This window comes from Physella acuta, unplaced genomic scaffold, assembly GCF_028476545.2.
Source record: "Physella acuta isolate Inbredline_101_S28 unplaced genomic scaffold, ASM2847654v3 ptg001377l, whole genome shotgun sequence".
In the NCBI taxonomy this organism is placed as follows: Eukaryota; Metazoa; Mollusca; class Gastropoda; family Physidae; genus Physella; species Physella acuta.
Genome location: NW_026732892.1, coordinates 743,825 through 765,727, shown reverse-complemented (window position 1 = coordinate 765,727; position 21,903 = coordinate 743,825). Strand labels below are relative to the sequence as shown.

Sequence of the window (21,903 nt, the reverse complement as noted above, 5' to 3'; positions counted from 1 at the left end):
ATACTCACCCTTAACTAGTTGAGTGTTGCAATTGAATAAATCGGTATACGTCATCGACTAAGCTTTTACAGCAGCCATTATATACGGGTTGTGTGGTTCTACTTTCTATAGTTGATATATTTTAAACTACATGCCTAATTCTCGTGCTTCAAACACAATTGAGATCTCGAGTTACCGTCTCTACTGAAGTCTCAGGTTATCAACGCAGGAATCAAGAGATTCAAATGGCTTTAAAACATGCCCATCTAAACATGAAAGGCGTGCATAATGCCTTGATGAGGTGCGGGCATATTTCACTGATAAAGGTGGGACAAGCTTGCACCTGCTCCATCCCCACACAATAATTACAGACAGGTCAAGATGACCTATCGACTTCAGGAGGTCAGGGTGAATTAGTGACTTTAGAACTGAATCAATTCAATGGTGTTTGAATTAATGATTTTAGAACTTGATCAATTCAGTGGTGTTTGAATTAGTGACTTTAGAACTTGATCAATTCAATGGTGTTTGAATTAGTGACTTTAGAACTTGATCAATTCAATGGTGTTTGAATTAGTGACTTTAGAACTTGATCAATTCAATGGTGTTTGAATTAGTGACTTTAGAACTTGATCAATTCAATGGCGTTTGAATTAATGATTTTAGAACTTGATCAATTCAATGGTGTTTGAATTAATGATTTTAGAACTTGATCAATTCAGTGGTGTTTGAATTAGTGACTTTAGAACTTGATCAATTCAATGGTGTTTGAATTAGTGACTTTAGAACTTGATCAATTCAATGGTGTTTGAATTAGTGACTTTAGAACTTGATCAATTCAATGGTGTTTGAATTAGTGACTTTAGAACTTGATCACTTCAATGGCGTTTGAATTAATGATTTTAGAACTTGATCAATTCAATGGTGTTTGAATTAATGATTTTAGAACTTGATCAATTCAATGGTGTTTGAATTAGTGACTTTAGAACTTGATCAATTCAATGGTGTTTGAATTAGTGACTTTAGAACTGAATCAATTCAGTGGTGTTTGAATTAGTAAATTTAGAACTTGATCAATTCAATGGTGTTTGAATTAGTGACTTTAGAACTGAATCAATTCAGTGGTGTTTGAATTAGTAAATTTAGAACTTGATCAATTCAATGGTGTTTGAATTAGAGACTTTAGAACTTGATCAATTCAATGGTGTTTGAATTAGAGACGTACACGTTTACTTTACTTCCACTAACAAGCTGGTAGCTGAGATAAAGAGATATTTTAACATGCCTCAGTTCCAGACATGTTGCAATTTATTCTGTACTGCTGTAACTACAACATAACTAATGACACAAGTTTATAGCATTATTCTGTACTGCTGTAACTATAACAGAATTAATGACACATGTTTATAGTTTTATTCTGTACTGCTGTAACTACAACAGAACAAATGACACAAGTTTACAGCTTTATTTTGTACTGCTGTAACTACAACATAACTAATGACACAAGTTTATAGCATTATTCTGTACTGCTGTAACTATAACAGAATTAATGACACATGTTTATAGTTTTATTCTGTACTGCTGTAACTATAACAGAACTAATGACACAAGTTTACAGCCAGTAAAAATGTTTGTTGCCTATAGAGAGAAGCATTTATTTCGCACGACTGCTAACCCAAATGTCTTGAGTTCCGGTCACAGACTCCAGGGAAGGAAGTCCTGAGTCCACTCAGTTGTGGTAACTTACCAAACTATGAAACTGACAACAACTGTCAAAACGATTGACAGCCACAGTATTCCAGATAATCTTTAACCCCCAATCGATATTCCAGATAATCTATAACTTCAAGTAAATAGTTCAAATAATCTATAACATCCAGTCAATATTCCAGATAATCTAGAACCTCCAATCAATATTTCAGATAATGTTTAACCTTCAATAGTCGTTATAATTGTCCCCCTTACACTGTTAAAAATGTGTTAACCATTCGCTGGTTTGCATCATAAACAGAATATTGTGTTTAGGTCTGTTTCCTGTAAAACATTCAAATGACATTCACACACCTCTATATATACACCCAAATGACATATCAGTTTAACTGTACAAGTACAATTTTGTCTTTTAAGTGAATGGTTACTATGGGTATACGTATATTATCTGCTGACGTACTTTATCTGCTTACATATTTAATCAGCTTGTTTAAACTAATAGATGATAAATTGTTTTAAGAAGCATTTATAAATCTTTCAATAGACAAAATCCCTAGTACACATTGTCGAGATGTACACATCAAAAGTTAACAATTAACGTTAACACATGTGTTCTGGTTAGGTTTAGTTGTGTTACTGTGTCTACACATCAGCCACTAACGTTAACATATGTGTTCTGATGATGGTTAGGTTTACTGTTGTTATTTACACCGCCGTGCATGACTTTTGTTGGTCTGGTGCCCGATGTTTGCCTGTGAAAGATTAGGTGGAAAAATTAGCAAAGTGAAATTTTAAAAAAAATATCTTTGATAGAAAGATGTATGTGCACACTTACAGAGGAAGCGACGGTTGGAAGGACCGACGTGTCCTGCCGGATGTCCTACAGTGCCAGACTAGCGCCCCACCAGCCACCAACACTAGAGACAGTAGACCGAGTCCCACACACAGGCCAATAATCAGCACTACATCAGGTTCTGTTTCTGTCAATAGTCAAGATTAAATCTTAAAACCTGATAAGGTTAACTATATATATATATATATATATATATATATATATATATATATATATATATATATATATATATATATATATATATATATATATATATATATATATATATATATAAACTAATAATCATGATATATATCGTCCCAGCTACCTTATTTTGTTTGTCGTGTGGGGGTCGGCGTGGTCGAGTCGGTAAAGCTCATGGTTGCTATACCGAAAATCTCGCTTTTCTTTATAGTTATTTAAATAGTAGTGTATAATTTATTTTCTACCTTTTAGTGCATTATCACACAAAAGTTTGTTATGAAAACGTTTTTTTATGACATTTTTAAATGATTGAACATCCTGATTGATTCAGCTGCGTGTTTTAATGAGATATATTTTCTGATCCTCTGTTCATCCCCCAACCTAGAGGACAAGGATATTCGAGCCTGGGACTTATGGGATTAGTAAACATGCGCTTAACTACCCGACCACGTATATGTTTATTTATGCGTACGAGTATGTATGTATATGTGGGCAGACTATTGATTTATTATTTACATTAATATGTTGTTTGAAACATTTTTCTGTGAAGTACGGACTAAGCTACCCTGATATGTATTAGCAGTAAGACAGGCATTCTCTCCTGGATTAATTACAGTAATTAAAATAGAGGCCTAATCTTAAAAGCCGTAGTAACGTGAGAACTTGAGACATGTAACAAGACCGCGGGAGTTGATATAATAGTTTTCAACCAACCAGATGTAAATACACTGCTAAAGAAATTCTAGTAAAACAGAATTTCGCTGAGACGGATAATCCCATTGGACACTTAAAAAATTGGAGGATTCTAGCGAATATCAAGCAACAACCCACGAATGTTACCGTTTATTTAGGATCAAGTTACTTAAATTAAAAAAAAATAAATAATAACAATTGAATATTCTATTGTCATCGGAAACAAAGCTTCCCTGAAAATTTCAGTGCGCTAGCTAACTGAGAAGTGCCCGAAATTTCGATCGCAAGATTTGATTGGAGAACCAAACAAACAAACAATCAGACGCGAAAGCAAGTTAAAGAGAACGTGGGAAAAACCTTTAAGACAGCGCTGGCCGCTACTTCTCCTGTACCCATCTCCACATCTACACTCAAACGAGCCGTTGTAGTTGACGCACGTCTCGTGTACGTCCACGCACACGCTGGTGTTGGAGCACTCATTGACGTCCGTCTGACAGAACTCTCCCGTCCAGCCTGACATGCACGTGCATGAGCCGTCCAGCACGTGACACCTGTCCGTGTGGCTCTCCTCACACCTGCACGTCTGCTGACATCCCCGTCCGTAACTGGTCTTGTTACACTCTGGAACTTGGGACACACATTTTAGTTTTAGTTCATATGTCATTTGTCATAGGGGATGTCATATGTCATAGGGGATGTCATACGTCATAGGGGATGTCATATGTCATTTGTCATACGGATGTCATGTCATTTGTCATAGGGGATGTCATATGTCATTTGTCATACGGATGTCATGTCATTTGTCATAGGGGATGTCATATGTCATTTGTCATACGGATGTCATACGTCAATTGTCATAGGGGATGTCATATGCCATTTGTCATAGGGGATGTCACATGTCATTAGTCAAAGGGGATGTCATATGTCATTAGTCAAAGGGGATGTCATTTATCATTTGTCATTTTAGGTGATGTAATACGTCACTAGTCATAGGGGATGTCATATGTCAGTAGTCATTTTGGATGTCGGACATCATTTGTCATTTTAGGTGATGTTATACGTCATTAGTTATAAAGGATGTCATACTTCATTACTCATAAGTGATGTCATACATCACTAGTCATAAGTTATATTATACATCATTAGTTATAGGGGATGTCATACGTCATTAGTCATTTTAGGTGATGTTATACGTCATTAGTCATAAGGAATGTCATACTTCATTGCCATACATCACTAGTCATACGTTATGATGTACGTCATTAGTTATAACTAATGCCATCCATTATTAATTACTAGGCATGCTGCCCAGCTTCGCTTAGGCTTTCGAAAACATTTAGAATTTGAATGCTTAATTAATTCGCCCGAAGGTCGGTCTACGACCTCAAGAGTTATGAAGAGGTTCCTCCGTGGACATTTTTTTTCGATTTATAGCTCATATAAGGTACCGGTCAGTCGAGGTCAGTTTTGACCCCCACATCGTAGACTTTTCGGCCAACCGGCCCCCGTGTTCTGTCGCATCAAGGCAAGATCATGCCAAATTTGAAGCGCCTGCGGCGCCGGGAAGTGCCCTATCGGACACCCGACAATCTAGATCTAGATCTAGATTTCTAAAAGAATTTTTTTTTAAGTTTAGCCCGAGCATAATAAAAAAGAATACATTAACCAAGTTGACTTGCTGTGTCTCGAACCCGCACCACCTGCGTGGTTTAATGTACACTAACATCTCCGCTATTTAGGCAACTTATAAAATACGGAGAATGAAACACGTATTTTAAAATCTTAACTTACGCGAATATGCCTATTCTTTCAAATTAATTTTTTATCCCAAATTAGCCAGTTCCAAACAAAGATTTTGTATAAAATAAATAAGTCTTGAAATAGTTTAGTCCTAATATAGAAATTTATTTTTGGAATTGATTTTAGAGAAGTTAGAGTCTAAATCTAGATCTTAGCGTCTACGTCTAGATCTAGTTATTGCGTAGATTTAGATTTAGATTTAGTCTAGATCTAGAATCTCTAGATCTAGAATCCAAATAAATAAAATAAATTGTATGAGTTTAGGCCGGAAAAATTGTATTGTATACATTTCATAGTGTACGTAGATCTAAATCAAATTTGAATGAAATAGTTCATTTCTTTTCATTCAAAACACAGCAGATGACGTCATTAGTTAATGTATAAGCAATAGCGACGTCACAGTTTTATGCGTTCTTTTTCACATGTATTAATGCTTTTCCGGTTGCATAAATAATACTGTTTCTCTACATTCGAATACGCCTTTAATTTTTATTTTTCTTCTTTAAGTAAAATTGTGGTTATACATTTAAAACATCTAACATATTATTTTCAACAAAAGTCCGTAAAAAGTTCTCCATATATCGCTGCCGATTCTGACGTGATGTCCGGCGAAAATTTTTTGCGGACAGAGAAAGAGAGAGAGAGAGAGAGAGAGATGTGCGCACATTGGGCTTTTATATATTAGGATAAGTAATGTCATGCATTATTAGTTACAAATGATGTTAAACATCCTTAGTAATAAGTGATGGCATGCATCATTAGTCATAAAAGATGTTAAACATCATTAGCCATGAGTGATGTTATACATCACTTGTCATAAGTGATGTTATACATTACCGATCGACAACCATTTAATTAATCATTAGCTAGCATTATACTTTGCAATATGATATCTCTTGCATTAATAGATACTATGCAACATATGTATTATTTGAATATAGCAACAATGGCATACAAAGCAGTTATTTTGTTAAGCTGTGGGGGTGGGAGAGGGGTGGGGGTGTGGGGGTGGGTGGACAAAGCAAGGTAGATAAACATGCAGGTACAAGACACTTAAGCTTTCATACAAGTTTTTAAATACAACATACCGGTAGGAACACGATACTTAAGCTTTCAGACACGTTTCTAAACACAACATGCTGATAGGTACATGATACTTAAGCTTTCATACACGTTTTTAAAGACAACATGCTGGTAGGTACATGATACTTAAGCTTTCAGACATGTTTTTAAAGACAACATGCTGGTAGGTACATGATACTTAAGCTTTCATACACGTTTTTAAAGACAACATGCTGGTAGGTACATGATACTTAAGCTTTCAGACATGTTTTTAAAGACAACATGCTGGTAGGTACATGATACTTAAGCTTTCAGACATGTTTTTAAAGACAACATGCTGGTAGGTACATGATACTTAAGCTTTCATACACGTTTCTAAACACAACATGCTGGTAGGTACATTATATTTTAATTTCATGTCCATTTGTAAAATAAATCCTGCCATTGTCATCAACGAAACGTGTGACATGTTGTTATGGGGAGATAATTCACTGATTTATTAAACACCCAGAACTACTCACGTTCTAAATTACCACAACCACTGTTTGAAGTTTACAACAAACAACCCAATAAAGTCTGAATTGGTAAACCTACAAAATACTCGAGTCACTAAACAAAGTACAAAATACTCGAGCCACTAAACAAAGTCCAAAATACTCCATCCACTAAAGAAAGTCTAAAATACTTCACTGACCAAAAATTAATTATAAGACGACATTAACTAAGTGAAGAACAAGAAAATATTCGCGAACAAAAAAGCCGAAAAAATAAATTAATTATAAGACGACATTAACTAAGTGAAGAACAAGAAAATATTCGCGAACAAAAAAGCCGAAAAAATAAATAAACGAAAGTGTTTGGGACTAAACATTATTTATTCATCATTTGTTTTTAAATTTCTGTTTTCAGATATAAACATTCAGTTTAAAATAAAATATATATATTCTACACAAAATAGATTTAAATTAAAAAAAATTCGTATACTCTTAATACGAATTTTTAAAATTTATTACATGGTACTTTTAAGTACATAGTAGGTTACTTGTGTGATAATGACGTAAAACAAACGTACGTCATCACCAACATAAAATCAAAACACCTTTACCTGGTGTTACTTAAATTATATAATGTTCAGACAGGTAGACACACCGTATGAAGTCAACGCTTAAGACAACATTTGTTTATAGTCGAGGATTCAAATTGAGATTTTTACTCCGAAAATAGAACAACGCAACACAAATAACAAAATACGATTTAGTTTGTTATTCTAAATAATCGTGGTGTGTATAAACTATGGTAATATTATAAATATATTCAATTATAAAAATGGTTTTACAAAAATAGAAAAACTCTCTTACAATAAAAGCAAGTTTTTGTTCCTTAAAATTAATAATTACGTATCGATTATAATGGTTAATTTTCCGTGTTGTATAATGCAAGGGTTAGTTTATAACTTTATTCTTGTGCTATATCGGGGGTAAGGCGACAGTGTTTTATAACAGTGAAATCTATAAGTTTTTTTTTGGCTACATTCCTGCTTTTTGGATTGGTTAGAGGGAATAGGTCAACTTAATTGCGTACATGTTATTCTTGTAACACAGTATCCGGCATTATAAAATATATAGGTCCCTAGGTTTTTACATTAAATTGTAACTTAAATACAATCCTATATGTTACACCATTATGTACAATGATTACATATTAATTAAAGCAATTTTAACAGATGAGTGAAACAATACACAAGCGTCAAATAAATATAAGCAAGCACATGAGATCAAATCAGGGTGCGGGATAAATATTAGTTATATGTTGACATGTATGTGTAAAGATGTATAAACATATTATTGTTCCCCTAAAATTGTTTTAAAATGTCGAGTTACAAAATGGTTTAGAATAAAAATGATGCATGAATGTGTAGGTTTGATTACAGTCTTAGACAAATAAAAATGAGAGTTTGATTAAGTACAGTATTTATTCTTGAGGGTAGGTACACATAGATTGGGCATGTGAATATATTTACATGCAGTAGGGATGTAGCACACTTTGTAGCAGATATATTTAAATGTAGTATATGTATGTCCAGCATACAGGCTACATATTTGTAATATTCATATTTACAAAATATTGTTAATGTTAAGATTATAAATAGAACTGGATACATTTTTCAAAAAGTACACCATAAGTGTATATAACATAAAGCAATGCGTGAAAAAAAACATCATATTTTTATAGTTAGCTGTTTTTGGCTTTAGCTGCAGGGTATGGTATAAATATAGAATGTAATGAATGGGTTCATGGGTCCGTGTATTGTGATGTAAGTAAGGATGTTATGAATGAGGTCATGGGTATTGTGATGTAAGTAAGGATGTAGCGAATGAGTTCATGGGTATTGTGATGTAAGTAAGGATGTAATGAGCGGGTTAGTGGGTCTGTAAGTGGAGTAGCTCAGAGAGTGTGAAGGTCAGGGTCAAGGGAAAACTCCACAGGTCAAGAAAAGAGCTGGATCACGGAGGTCAAGGACACAATGGGACCAAAGAGGCCACGGACACAGTTGGTCAAATTAGGCCACGGACACAGTTGGTCAAATTAGGCCATGGACACAGTTGGTCAAATTAGGCCATGGACACAGTTGGTCAAATTAGGCCATGGACACAGTTGGTCAAATTAGGCCATGGACACAGTTGGTCAAATTAGGCCATGGACACAGTTGGTCAAATTAGGCCATGGACACAGTTGGTCAAATTAGGCCATGGACACAGTTGGTCAAATTAGGCCATGGACACAGTTGGTCAAATTAGGCCATGGACACAGTTGGTCAAATTAGGCCATGGACACAGTTGGTCAAATTAGGCCATGGACACAGTTGGTCAAATTAGGCCATGGACACAGTTGGTCAAATTAGGCCATGGACACAGTTGGTCAAATTAGGCCATGGACACAGTTGGTCAAATTAGGCCATGGACACAGTTGGTCAAATTAGGCCATGGACACAGTTGGTCAAATTAGGCCATGGACACAGTTGGTCAAATTAGGCCACGGAAACAGTTGGTCAAATTAGGCCATGGACACAGCTGGTCAAATTAGGCCATGGACACAGTTGGTCAAATTAGGCCATGGACACAGTTGGTCAAATTAGGCCACGGAAACAGTTGGTCAAATTAGGCCATGGACACAGTTGGTCAAATTAGGCCATGGACACAGTTAGTCAAATTAGGCCATGGACACAGTTGGTCAAATTAGGCCACGGAAACAGTTGGTCAAATTAGGCCATGGACACAGTTAGTCAAATTAGGCCATGGACACAGTTGGTCAAATTAGGCCATGGACACAGTTGGTCAAATTAGGCCATGGACACAGTTGGTCAAATTAGGCCACGGAAACAGTTGGTCAAATTAGGCCATGGACACAGTTGGTCAAATTAGGCCATGGACACAGTTAGTCAAATTAGGCCATGGACACAGTTGGTCAAATTAGGCCATGGACACAGTTGGTCAAATTAGGCCATGGACACAGTTGGTCAAATTAGGCCACGGAAACAGTTGGTCAAATTAGGCCAGGGACACAGTTGGTCAAATTAGGCCATGGACACAGTTAGTCAAATTAGGCCATGGACACAGTTGGTCAAATTAGGCCATGGACACAGTTGGTCAAATTAGGCCATGGACACAGTTGGTCAAATTAGGCCACGGAAACAGTTGGTCAAATTAGGCCACGGAAACAGTTGGTCAAATTAGGCCATGGACACAGTTAGTCAAATTAGGCCACGGACACAGTTGGTCAAATTAGGCCACGGACACAGTTGGTCAAATTAGGCCATGGACACAGTTAGTCAAATTAGGCCACGGACACAGTTAGTCAAATTAGGCCATGGACACAGTTAGTCAAATTAGGCCATGGACACAGTTAGTCAAATTAGGCCACGGACACAGTTGGTCAAATTAGGCCATGGACACAGTTGGTCAAATTAGACCACGGACACAGTTAGTCAAATTAGGCCACGGACACAGTTAGTCAAATTAGGCCATGGACACAGTTAGTCAAATTAGGCCATGGACACAGTTAGTCAAATTAGGCCACGGACACAGTTAGTCAAATTAGGCCACGGACACAGTTAGTCAAATTAGGCCATGGACACAGTTAGTCAAATTAGGCCATGGACACAGTTAGTCAAATTAGGCCATGGACACAGTTAGTCAAATTAGGCCACGGACACGTTTAGTCAAATTAGGCCACGGACACAGTTAGTCAAATTAGGCCATGGACACAGTTGGTCAAATTAGGCCACGGACACAGTTGGTCCATCAATCTCAAGAACACGTGTACAAATGATGTCAAGGACGTAGTTGGCTCATTCAGGTAAGGACATAGTTGGATCACTAATGTGACCGTAAAACTGGCCATAATGTGACCATAAGACTGACCATAATGTGACCATACGACTGACCATAATGTGACCGTAAGACTGACCATAAGACTGATCATAAAGGTGACTATAATGTGATCTCCGTTGCTGACCATAAAAAATAATTAACGGTCTTAAGTGGACATATGGATTGCTAGTGTTTCAACATAAAAAGGATTGGGCATTGACATCATCAACCATTTCTTACATTACTGGATGAGGTATTGAAATCAACTATTTGTTTGGGTATTCTCGCTTGTGAATTATTTTTTCTTATCCTTAGAGCTGTTGAGTCACTTTCTATTGGTAAAGTTTAGGCCATCTTTGGCCATCTTAGGCCATCGTAGGCCAACCTAGGATATTTTTTTTTCTTTTTCAAATTGTCTAATTATTTAGTCAAAATTATTTCCTTCTTGATGAAGCAGTAAATTCACTATTAAATAAAACCTCATATCCACACTTTGAATGATTTGTTGATATTTTGTTGTTTAACAAAAATCGAGAGTACGATAAACTCCATTTTATGGGGAAAGTTCAATATGGCATTTGCTATTAGAAAAACAACTCAATATATCAAAATAAAAGATAATACAGGAAAGAAAACAATTTCCTTTTTTATTTGCATTAAAATTGTTTTAATATTCGAACGTGACTAGATATATCGACTTGGTTGTTTCAGTTTCTGATTGACATGCGCACTGACGACTTCCGTTCAACACCCTAGAATGAGACATCCGATTTATGAATAATTAGGTTGTTGATCCGATGACCAGGATTCTATACACTAATTCACCTTGATCATACACACACATAAAGAGTTAAAAGACTAACAGAAGGCCACGTTAAAATGGTTTAGGGCAGGGGTCTCCAAACTTTTTATTCCGAGGGCCGCATTAACTATCAAATTTCAATTCGGGGGCCAGTTTCTTTCAGGCATGTCTTTGATTTTTCTGGGCAAAGTTCCTCAGCCATCACCAACAAACTATTTTTTCTTGGTCAAAAAGATCTCCGCGGGCCGGATGAGAGGACTTCGAGGGCCGCATCCGGCCCGCGGGCCGTAGTTTGGAGACCCTGGTTTAGGGGATCAATATTAATTAGATCTGATGGTTTATCAGGAAATGACGGAGAGGACGAAAGATTTGATGACCAGTTCTCCTGGTTTGATAATCTAAGCTGAAAAAAATCATGAGATGACCAACTGACCACCTGTGTCAAATAGACGATTATCATATTCATCTCTCTAATCAGACGAGTTTTAGGAATTAAAACTTTAGCCGATTTTTTTCATGGCATACATAACCAGATTTGACTTTGGGATTCAGTTGGTTACTGTAAGAATGTTTTTATCGATACAAAAAAATTATCGACTTGGTCAGCGGGTTGGTATTCAATTTTCTGTTCTGAGATTCTTCGAGCGAGAAGTTTCGAGAAGTTTCAAGGTTCTATTTTTTGTCAAGATAAAAGAGAGTTTAGTGTGAGGGACGGGATAAGAGAGAGTTTAGTGTGAGGGACGGGATAAGAGAGAGTTTAGCGTGAGGGACGGGATAAGAGAGAGTTTAGTGTGAGGGACGGGATAATCACCCAGAGGGCAACAGCTAGTCTGTTGTGATTAGCGTCATTGACGGTACGTTTGTAGGTCACACCTTGGTCAGACCTGGTCGTTTGCTGGTCTGTTAGGGGGGTGGAGGGGGAGGGCGGAGAAGATAAGATGTAGGTGGGTGATGGTGAACTTGGAATTGATGTTGTAAAGATCAATGTTGGTGATGTGGAGGGTAAATTTGTAGATGTTTGGGTTATAGTTGTTGGTAAAAGTGTTATTGTCGGGTTGGTAGCTGTTGGTGGTGTTGGCGTAGTTGTTGGTATGGTTGTTGTCGTTTTTATTGGTGTGGTTGTTGGTGTTGTGGTCGTTCTGCTTGTACTTGTGGTTTGTGTGGTTGTTGTTGTTGTTGGTGTGGTTGTTGGTGTGGTTGTTGGTGTGGTTGTTGTTGTTGGTGGTGGTGTGGTTGTTGGTGTGGTTGTTGGTGTGGTTATTGTTGTTGGTGGTGGTGTGGTTGTTGTTGTTGTTGGTGTGGTTGTTGGTGTGGTTGTTGGTGTGGTTGTTGTTGTTGTTGGTGGTGTGGTTGTTGGTGTGGTAGTTGTTGTTGGTGTGGTTGTTGTTGTTGGTGGTGGTGTGGTTGTTGTTGGTGTGGTTGTTATTGTTCTTGGTGGTGTGGTTGTTGTTGGTGTGGTTGTTGGTGTGGTTGTTGGTGTGGTTGTTGTTGTTGTTGGTGGTGTGGTTGTTGGTGTGGTTGTTGTTGGTGGTGGTGTGGTTGTTGTTGTTGGTGGTGTGGTTGTTGTTGGTGGTGTGGTTGTTGGTGTGGTTGTTGTTGGTGGTGGTGTGGTTGTTGTTGGTGCTGGTGTGGTTGTTGTTGGTGGTGGTGTAGTTGTTGTTGGTGGTGTGGTTGTTGGTGTGGTTGTTGTTGGTGGTGGTGTGGTTGTTGTTGTTGTTGGTGTGGTTGTTGTTGGTGGTGGTGTAGTTGTTGTTGGTGTGGTTGTTGTTGGTGGTGGTGGTGTGGTTGTTGTTGTTGTTGGTGGTGGTGTGGTTGTTTTTGTTGGCATGGTTGTTGTTGTTCTTGGTGGTGTGGTTGTTGTTGGTGTGGTTGTTGGTGTGGTTGTTGGTGTGGTTGCTGTTGTTGTTGGTGGTGGTGTGGTTGTTGGTGGTGTGGTTGTTGGTGTGGTTGTTGTTGTTGGTGTGGTTGCTGTTGGTGTTACTATAGTACTTGTTGTTAGTGGTGTGCTTGTTGGTCCTTGTGTGGTTGTTATTTGTGTAGCAGTTGATGTTGTGCGTGTACTTGTTGCTGTTAAAGTTCGGGTTGTTGTTACTGATGTTGTAGTTGATTGTGATTCGGTTGATGTAGGCGTGGTTAAATATGATGTAGCCTCAGATACATTGCTACCTGCTGATGTTGCTGTAGCTGGTGGTGTAGTCTGGGCTGGTGTGGTGAGGTTCATCTCCTCCACCATAACGACGTCGTTGTAATCAAATCCTAGCACAGTTGTGTTGCCGTCGTAGCCGGTTTTAAATAACCTCATGTTGGGACTGACTGCAGATAAAAACGTATCACAAGGTAGAAAATGTGGAGGGGGGGGGGGGGAGGGAGAGAAGCAGGGGGACGGGGGAAGCAGTGGTGATAGCAATTCTTGGTCTGTATGGAAGATTTTATTTGTATAAAATTAAATTTCACTAAACATGGCTTAAAAAAATTGAGACCGTGATTTTATCATGTGCTATATTTCTTAAAACCGCCAATGGAATGTTTTGTATAATGTGATAAGTTGCAGACCACTTTTGTTTAGAATCTTTGACACAACAGAGTTGAAAGGTCACTGAATCCCACACCCATTAGTTACCGACCTCCAAACCCGTTCAAGTATAAACAATGATGACAAACACCCAAATTACTACAGAGATTGTTCCCAACTTACTACAGAGATTGTTCCCAACTTACTACAGAGATTGTTCCCAACTTACTACATAGATTGTTCCCAACTTACTACAGAGATTGTTCCCAACTTACTACAGAGATTGTTCCCAACTTACTACAGAGATTGTTCCCAACTTACTACAGAGATTGTTCCCAACTTACTACAGAGATTGTTCCCAACTTACTACAGAGATTGTTCCCAACTTACTACAGAGATTGTTCCCAACTTACTACAGAGATAGTTCCCAACTTACTACAGAGATAGTTCCCAACTTACTACAGAGATTGTTCCCAACTTACTACAGGGATTGTTCCCAACTTACTACAGAGATTGTTCCCAACTTACTACAGAGATTGTTCCCAACTTACTACAGAGATTGTTCCCAACTTACTACAGGGATTGTTCCCAACTTACTACAGAGATTGTTCCCAACTTACTACAGAGATTGTTCCCAACTTACTACAGAGATTGTTCCCAACTTACTACAGAGATTGTTCCCAACTTACTACAGAGATTGTTCCCAACTTACTACAGAGATAGTTCCCAACTTACTACAGAGATTGTTCCCAACTTACTACAGAGATTGTTCCCAACTTACTACAGAGATAGTTCCCAACTTACTACAGAGATTGTTCCCAACTTACTACAGAGATTGTTCCCAACTTACTACAGAGATTGTTCCTGATGTATTGAAACGAGTAGCCCATGTTTTCACAGTTGGAGCCGGCAGGTCCGACAGTGTAGGGTTTGACGTCAGTGGTGTACCTGGTGGGGAGATTAAGGTGGGGGTGAGATTAGTGGTGTACCTGGTGGGGAGATTAAGGTTGGGGTGAGATTAGTGGTGTACCTGGTGGGGAGATTAAGGTGAGGGTGCGGGGTGAGATTAGTGATGTACCTGGTTGGGGATTAAGGTGGGGGTGAGATTAGTGGTGTACCTGGTGGGGAGATTAAGGTTGGGGTGAGATTAGTGGTGTACCTGGTGGGGAGATTAAGGTGGGGGGTGAGATTAGTGGTGTACCTGGTGGGGAGATTAAGGTTGGGGTGAGATTAGTGGTGTACCTGGTGGGGAGATTAAGGTGAGGGTGCGGGGTGAGATTAGTGATGTACCTGGTTGGGGATTAAGGTGGGGGTGAGATTAGTGGTGTACCTGGTGGGGAGATTAAGTTGGGGGTGGGGGGTGAGATTAGTGGTGTACCTGGTGGGGAGATTAAGGTGGGGGTGGGGGTGAGATTAGTGGTGTACCTGGTGGGGAGATTAAGGTGGGGGTGGGGGGTGAGATTAGTGGTGTACCTGGTGGGGAGATTAAGGTGGGGGTGAGATTAGTGGTGTACCTGGTGGGGAGATTAAGGTGGGGGTGGGATTAGTGGTGTACCTGGTGGGGAGATTAAGGTGGGTTGGGGGTGAGATTAGTGGTGTACCTGGTGGGGAGATTAAGGTGGGGGTGAGATTAGTGGTGATATTAAGGTGGTGGTGGGGACCGGTCAGTCCATCAGATAAATTAAATTGGGGTTGTAGTAGAGATGATGAAGTTGGTATTTTAACTAGTAGGTGTAAATTTATTTTTTAATACTAGGCACCTGCCTTCATCTTAATTTTAAAATTTGTTTAAAATAAAAATAATTTTATTGTTTGAAATTCTTGAAATGCTTGACAAAATTTTCTTACTATACACAAAAAAATATTTCTTTGAATTTTTTGAATTTTCTTTAAAGGCTGTTTTATTAGTACAAAGAAATAAGCCAAAGGGAAGTAACTTACTGGCCATCATAGCTGCACATTATGAACGTGGTTGGTGTTGGGTAGGTGCTCTCTGTGAACTTTTTGCACAAGTTCAAAGCACATCCCATTCTGTAGGATACCTCGTTCATTAGCTGTTCAGAATGGAGGGGTAAAAATAGTTCACTAACAGAACACAAAGAAACATGAACGAGCTAGAATGTGCGTCATTGATTGAAGAATAAAAAATAGCATGTCGAAAATGATAAACAATATTAATGACATCATTTTCATTAAGAATCGCCTCCTATAGCTTCCAATTTTAGAATATGAAGAAATGAGCTATTTCGTTCAAATTCGATTTAGATATAGATCTACTTATCAAGACGTACGCTATGAAATTTATACAAATTTCTCCGCCAAAGATGATGAAAATAAAAATTAGTTTAAAAAACTACATAAATACCATAGAACAGCCTGGATTTTAACGGAATAATTTAAGTCTCTTAATCAGTATATGCAATTAATATGTTGTGGTGTTGACTAATAATGTATATAGTTTGGTTTTAATTTTTCTAATTGGTATAAATAGCCTGTTATATCAAATTTTTAATGTGTCGGATTTTTAGCTATTTACTTATTTCTATGCTTTGTCGTTAAAATCGTTCAACGTGTAGTAAGGTACATTGCGTTTTGACCAATAACTATTTAATAAAATATATTTCTCAAACAAGTATAACATTTTAATATAGGTCTATACTTCACCGATGACTAGTGTTGAATAAAATATGATACAAAATTCATGGTGGCTTCCCTTGAGTCTTTCAGTCTCTCGTATTCTTACTGACCTTTTGTTGGTCAAATGTGTTAAATATGTATGTTTTAATTTGAAAGACGAGAAATATTTGAGGGGCGAGAAACATTTGAGGGGCGAGATTCGTCTGAGAGAAAGTCTTTCAAAATTTAGCGGAAAAAAAAATATAGAAAAAAATGTACAGAAACTTGACAATTCATATTTTTCTTACACAAAAACAGGTTAAAAAAATAACTGGGGTACCATTAGGGGGCCGGAACGTACTAGTGGCGTTTTAATTAATTCCAATGGTGAAAATTGTTTTGATATACGAGCAAACTGACATACAATCACGGTTACAGAGCGACTTTGTATCTCAAGGCACCCGTGTATACGTAAAAGTCCCGTGTATACGTATAAATAATCCCTTACCACTCTGTAGTGCCCGCATGTTTGGGGGTGGGTGCAACCATCCGTGTAAATGTCGTACTTCAATCCCTCCGCCCAGAACATGTAAAACGCTTCTTCGATGCTGTAGGCTGAGTCTGTCAGATTAAAACAATGGAAGAACGTTTGCTTGGATTAACTGGCGTATAGAAAGGGGCATCTATAATAGGGGCTGATTGGTGGAGCTTCTATTGGAGAGGCTGATTGGTGGAGATTCTATAGGAGAGGCTGATTGTTGGAGCTTCTATAGGAGAGGCTGATTGGTGGAGCTTCTATAGGAGAGGCTGATTGGTGGAGCTTCTATAGGAGAGGCTGATTGGTGGAGCTTCTATAGGAGAGGCTCGTGGAACTTCTATAGGAGAGGCTGATTGGTGGAGCTTCTATAGGAGAGGCTGATTGGTGGAGCTTCTATAGGAGAGGCTGGTGGATGGAGCATCTATAGGAGAGGCTGATTGGTGGAGCTTCTATAGGAGAGGCTCGTGGAACTTCTATAGGAGAGGCTGATTGGTGGAGCTTCTATAGGAGAGGCTGATTGGTGGAGCTTCTATAGGAGAGGCTGATTGGTGGAGCTTCTATAGGAGGGGCTGATTGGTGGAGCTTCTATAGGAGAGGCTGATTGGTGGAGCTTCTATTGGAGAGGCTGAATGGTGGAGCTTCTATAGGAGAGGCTGATTGGTGGAGCTTCCTATATGAGAGGCCGATTGATGGAGCTTCTATAGGAGAGGCTGATGGATCATCTACGAGAGAGGGTACTAGATGGAGAAAGGTCGGCCAATCAAAGAGTCTACGCGCGTGACCTAGGGAGTAGTTAGGGAAATGATGGACGGAACAAATATTAGCCCATTAAAATAGCAACCCACGGATGTAGATTCATGTTTTAAAAGGGCACCAACCGTATCTATAGTAGAGCACTTCTCCCCTCAGCCTGTAGGTTGTCGTGTATACCTTGGGGAAAGTTGTGACGTAGTTGATGGTTCCAGAGCTGTGGGCGCCGGTACATTTCTGGGTGTGGTTGTAGGCGTAGTCTTCGTACTGGCTGTCCCAAATCTGTACGGATAAAACAGTTCTACACATTGCAATCACTTAGGACAAAGGTTCTTCATGACTCATGGCTCCCATTCCATTAGCCTATACACAAAGAACCACGTTACACTTATGCAAAGACACAACCTACTCACAAAAATCCCCAAGATCCCAAGTTAAAGCTCTCCCGACAAAAACCTTCACACATAGACCGCCACACACAAAGACCCACTCACAAAGACCCCCACAAAGACCCCCACACACATACCCCCACACACAGACCACGCACAAAGACCCCCACACAAAGACCCCCACTCACCAACTCCTTCATCCCAACAGCTCTAGGAAACACCATACTCCTGTAGGCGTTACTGATCTGTAGGATCAAATTCTTCTCCTGCTCAGTGAAGCGTGTCTTGTTGATGCTGGAGCCCCAGGTGTAGTTGCCCCTCAGTGTAAATAAATCGTCACGTGACCAGTAGAGAGTGCCATCTGACGCCGGTAACTGGACAAAGGTCAAGGACGTCATCGACAACAGGAAGTGGACGGCGAGCTTGATGTGAGGACTGCGCATGTCTGAATCTTCAGTCAACGGCTGACACAATCTGGTATTTTAACAATAACATAAAACTAAATAAGCTCAGGAGTTTAACATTCGATCAGATTAAAATAAGCTCAGGAGTTTAAAATTCGATCAGATTAAAATGTCTGTCACTTGGTGGTCAGATGGACGTGAACGCGAGAAATGTTTTGAAATGTGTGAACAGTGTGAACGGTGCAGCCGTTTATAAAGTTTCTTAAAGTGGGCGGTGTCTGTTCCTGCCTGTGTGGAGGCTGGTCTGGTATTTCACCAGAATTATATTCCGGTACATTTTGTGTCATCCGGCCGTCTATTTCCGTATTCAACATTTTCATAAATCATTGACGCACGATACGCCTATGTCTTTAAGATAAAAGCGGAATCTTACATTCAATGTCTTTGAACTCTGGAATCGCCTGATATGGAACTCAGAATAACAAAAAGTTCAAATTTGGTTGACAGTTTTTATGTGAACTAAAAGATAAAAAATAAATGTCGTGTGTGTGTGTGGGCGGGGTGGTGTACTAGACCTCCTTAAAATAGCAACAATAAACAAAAGGATTTAATCCTAGCTTAACTTTTGCACCAGTTAGATCAAACACGTCACTCTCGCGAGATTTATTCCCAGCTGTCTGACGTAGATAATACAACTGGTAGTTTATTGTCTCAGTGTTTACAATTGTTATCTGGTCTATAGTAAACAGGAAATACTTGGATCAGTGCAGTCTTTGATATCATACGTAGTTTATAGTTTCACACTCAACACAGACATCTGCGTGGTGTCTTAAGACTTGAGACTGTCAGTATGGGGTGTCGCAAGACATACAGGATGGGGTGTCAATGTCAGTATTTGCCTCTGTAGTCAATAGTTGTCAGGATATAATGTCAGTGTCAACATTTGCTGCTGCTATCAGGATTTGATGTCAGTGTTAACATTTGCTGCTGCTATCAGGATTTGATGTCAGTGTCAACATTTGCTGCTGCTATCAGGATTTGACGTTGATGTTCATATTTGCTGCTGGGACCGACGTGGCCAAAGAATAGAGCGCAAATATCAAAGTCTGGAGTTTAAGAAAGTTTGAGAAAACTTATTTCGTAATTTAATATTTACTGTTTATTTAGAAGCTTTTTATGTAACACGATTCGTCGAGCTTTATTGTTTTTACTTGCTTCGTCATTGGTCAAAACTCGCGAGCATACTTTCGACCACTTCTACTGAACCGATTTCTTTAAAACCTGACACCGAGTTCAAGCCCGATGACAATGAAATGTTCATTAAATTAGATTTAATTAGATGTTTAATATAATTTTAAATAGACTAAAGTTTCCTTTATAAATAATATAAAGCACTAATTTTCCGCGCTATTATAATATATATATATATATATATATATATATATATATATATATATATATATATATATATATATATATATATATAGGTTGCGTTCATTCTGTGCACAACCCTCTTTAGATAGAGACGCTTCTATGAAAATTTAAAATTTAAAAATAGTTTTGAAAATAAAATTTTAAAAGAACGTTTATACTAATTAGCTTTTATAAAATTACACTAAAATGAGTACATCACTTTTTCCTTTAAATATATAATAAAGAAAGCGTCAATGGCATTACGGGTGACACGTGACTATGGTGTACACTGACGGTCTCTAAGTAAATGAATCAAAGTTTAAAACATTTTACTTTACCGGGCCAACTTTATCCAGAACGTGGACGACCAACAACACGACAAACAACACGACGACAACACGCCGCTACTGTCTGCTGTTGTTGTTTTGTATGCTGGTCTGATGCACAATCTGTAGCTCTATCATAGACTTAACAAAACAAAAACTAATACCCACCTCGGGCTTTTGTTAATCCCATTGTTATAATTCGCTCGCTAATCCCATTGTTTCAATCCAAACGTTAATCCAGTTTCTTTGCTGTAACACATACTGTCAATCCGGGGTTGTGCTACATGTCATCTGTGTCAGTGGCACATGTCAGTGGCACATGTCAGTGGCACATGTCAGTTACACAGTCTCACCGAATCAAGTCCTTGGATAGCCTCTAGCCCAGGCAAGTGATTTAACGAATGGGTCTCTGCTTATGCCGTCCAGGCCAGTCACATATCAGTAGATCTACGGTAACACAGTTCAACACATTCAAGTGGAGAAACCGTCTAAAAATAGCGGACTTGTCACACACTGTAAACACGTTCATATTCACAGTTTTCAATCAGTCAACACAAAACGGCAGTCAGATTTAGTTCCTCAACCTGCGCCGTACATCCTCCAACATACGCCCTCCGTCCTTCACCCTGTCACCTACACTCTGCCACCTCCCCCCTACACCCTGCCCATCCGCCTTGTCTCCCCCCCCCCAACACCCTGCACCCAGCACTATACATTGGTATGTATAACGCTAAAACTAACCCATGAATTACTTATCCTTTTACTAAGTTTTACCACGACTTAAGAATGCAGAACGCGTTTTTTAGTGTAGCAAATATCGCGACGTTAAAACGGTTTCTAAAAACAAAGTTTTAAAGTATTGCGTTATAAAACATGCTCAATGTCCACGTATCAAAAGCTGCTACATTCTACGGCTCAGAGTTTAAGCACGGCTACATTTTACGGCTTCAGATTTAAGCACGGCTACATTTTACGGCTTCAGATTTAAAACTGCTATAATATACGGCTCCAAGTTTTCAATTAATTCCAAACTTTAAAAACAAACCAACATCTGTCTCTAGACGCTACCACGACTTGTTCAACTAATGTTAAAAAAATTGTCCATATGTTGAAGACAGTGGCGTGTGACTGCACTCACGACCTCCCAGACGGCATATATATATAGGGGGACAGATGAAATGCCACCCACGGGCAACGGCAGCTTGCCCCCCCCCCCCACCACAGTAAAAGTGTACTATCGCGATGTTAGGGTCACGTCCACCGTTTGATGTCACGTGATGTGCTTCACATCTTTGTTTACTCGTCCGGTCAGATAGATCAGTTCGTTCACCTAGCCAAGCCACACACCACATTTATCCACACCTCACCACCAGGGGCGTCGCTAGGTCGGGTGTCACCCGGTGCGGCACCTAATGGTGTCACCCCCCCCAACAAAAAAGTATCAGTTTATATATATGTAAAATTGTTTTCTCAATAATTGGCAGGTTACTTTCAGGTGTCACC

At 38.9% G+C, this 21,903-nt stretch overlaps 1 protein-coding gene across 3 annotated transcripts; it reads right to left on the bottom strand.

Moving 5' to 3' along the window:
- Positions 1-1,378: 1,378 nt before the first annotated feature.
- On the bottom strand, positions 1,379-20,965 carry LOC131927150 (cysteine-rich secretory protein LCCL domain-containing 2). 3 transcript variants are annotated; one of them, XM_059282869.1, is made up of 10 exons: positions 20,569-20,965; positions 18,446-18,731; positions 17,997-18,150; positions 17,089-17,201; positions 15,906-16,018; positions 14,815-14,912; positions 13,619-13,765; positions 3,776-4,039; positions 2,525-2,669; positions 1,379-2,441 (listed from the first exon to the last, which is right to left on the bottom strand). In XM_059282869.1, exons 2-10 carry the CDS (start codon positions 18,698-18,700, stop codon positions 2,339-2,341), a joined length of 1,392 nt encoding a protein of 463 aa, XP_059138852.1. In that variant the 5' UTR covers positions 18,701-18,731; positions 20,569-20,965; the 3' UTR covers positions 1,379-2,338. The 3 variants fall into 3 exon arrangements, with proteins under 3 accessions (XP_059138852.1, XP_059138850.1, XP_059138851.1); XM_059282867.1 differs by having other exon boundaries at positions 3,776-4,045; positions 20,569-20,964; XM_059282868.1 differs by lacking the exon at positions 20,569-20,965 and adding an exon at positions 20,413-20,479 and having other exon boundaries at positions 3,776-4,045.
- Positions 20,966-21,903: the final 938 nt, after the last annotated feature.

Coding starts and splice junctions, on each gene's coding strand:
- LOC131927150 (XM_059282867.1), bottom strand. CDS start 18,700: ATGCGCAGTCCTCACATCAAGCTCGCCGTCCACTTCCTGTTGTCGATG. Junction 16,019..17,088: donor CATGCGGGCACTACAGAGTG/GTAAGGGATTAT, acceptor CATTCTGAACAG/CTAATGAACGAGGTATCCTA. Junction 2,442..2,524: donor TTCCAACCGTCGCTTCCTCT/GTAAGTGTGCAC, acceptor AATCTTTCACAG/GCAAACATCGGGCACCAGAC.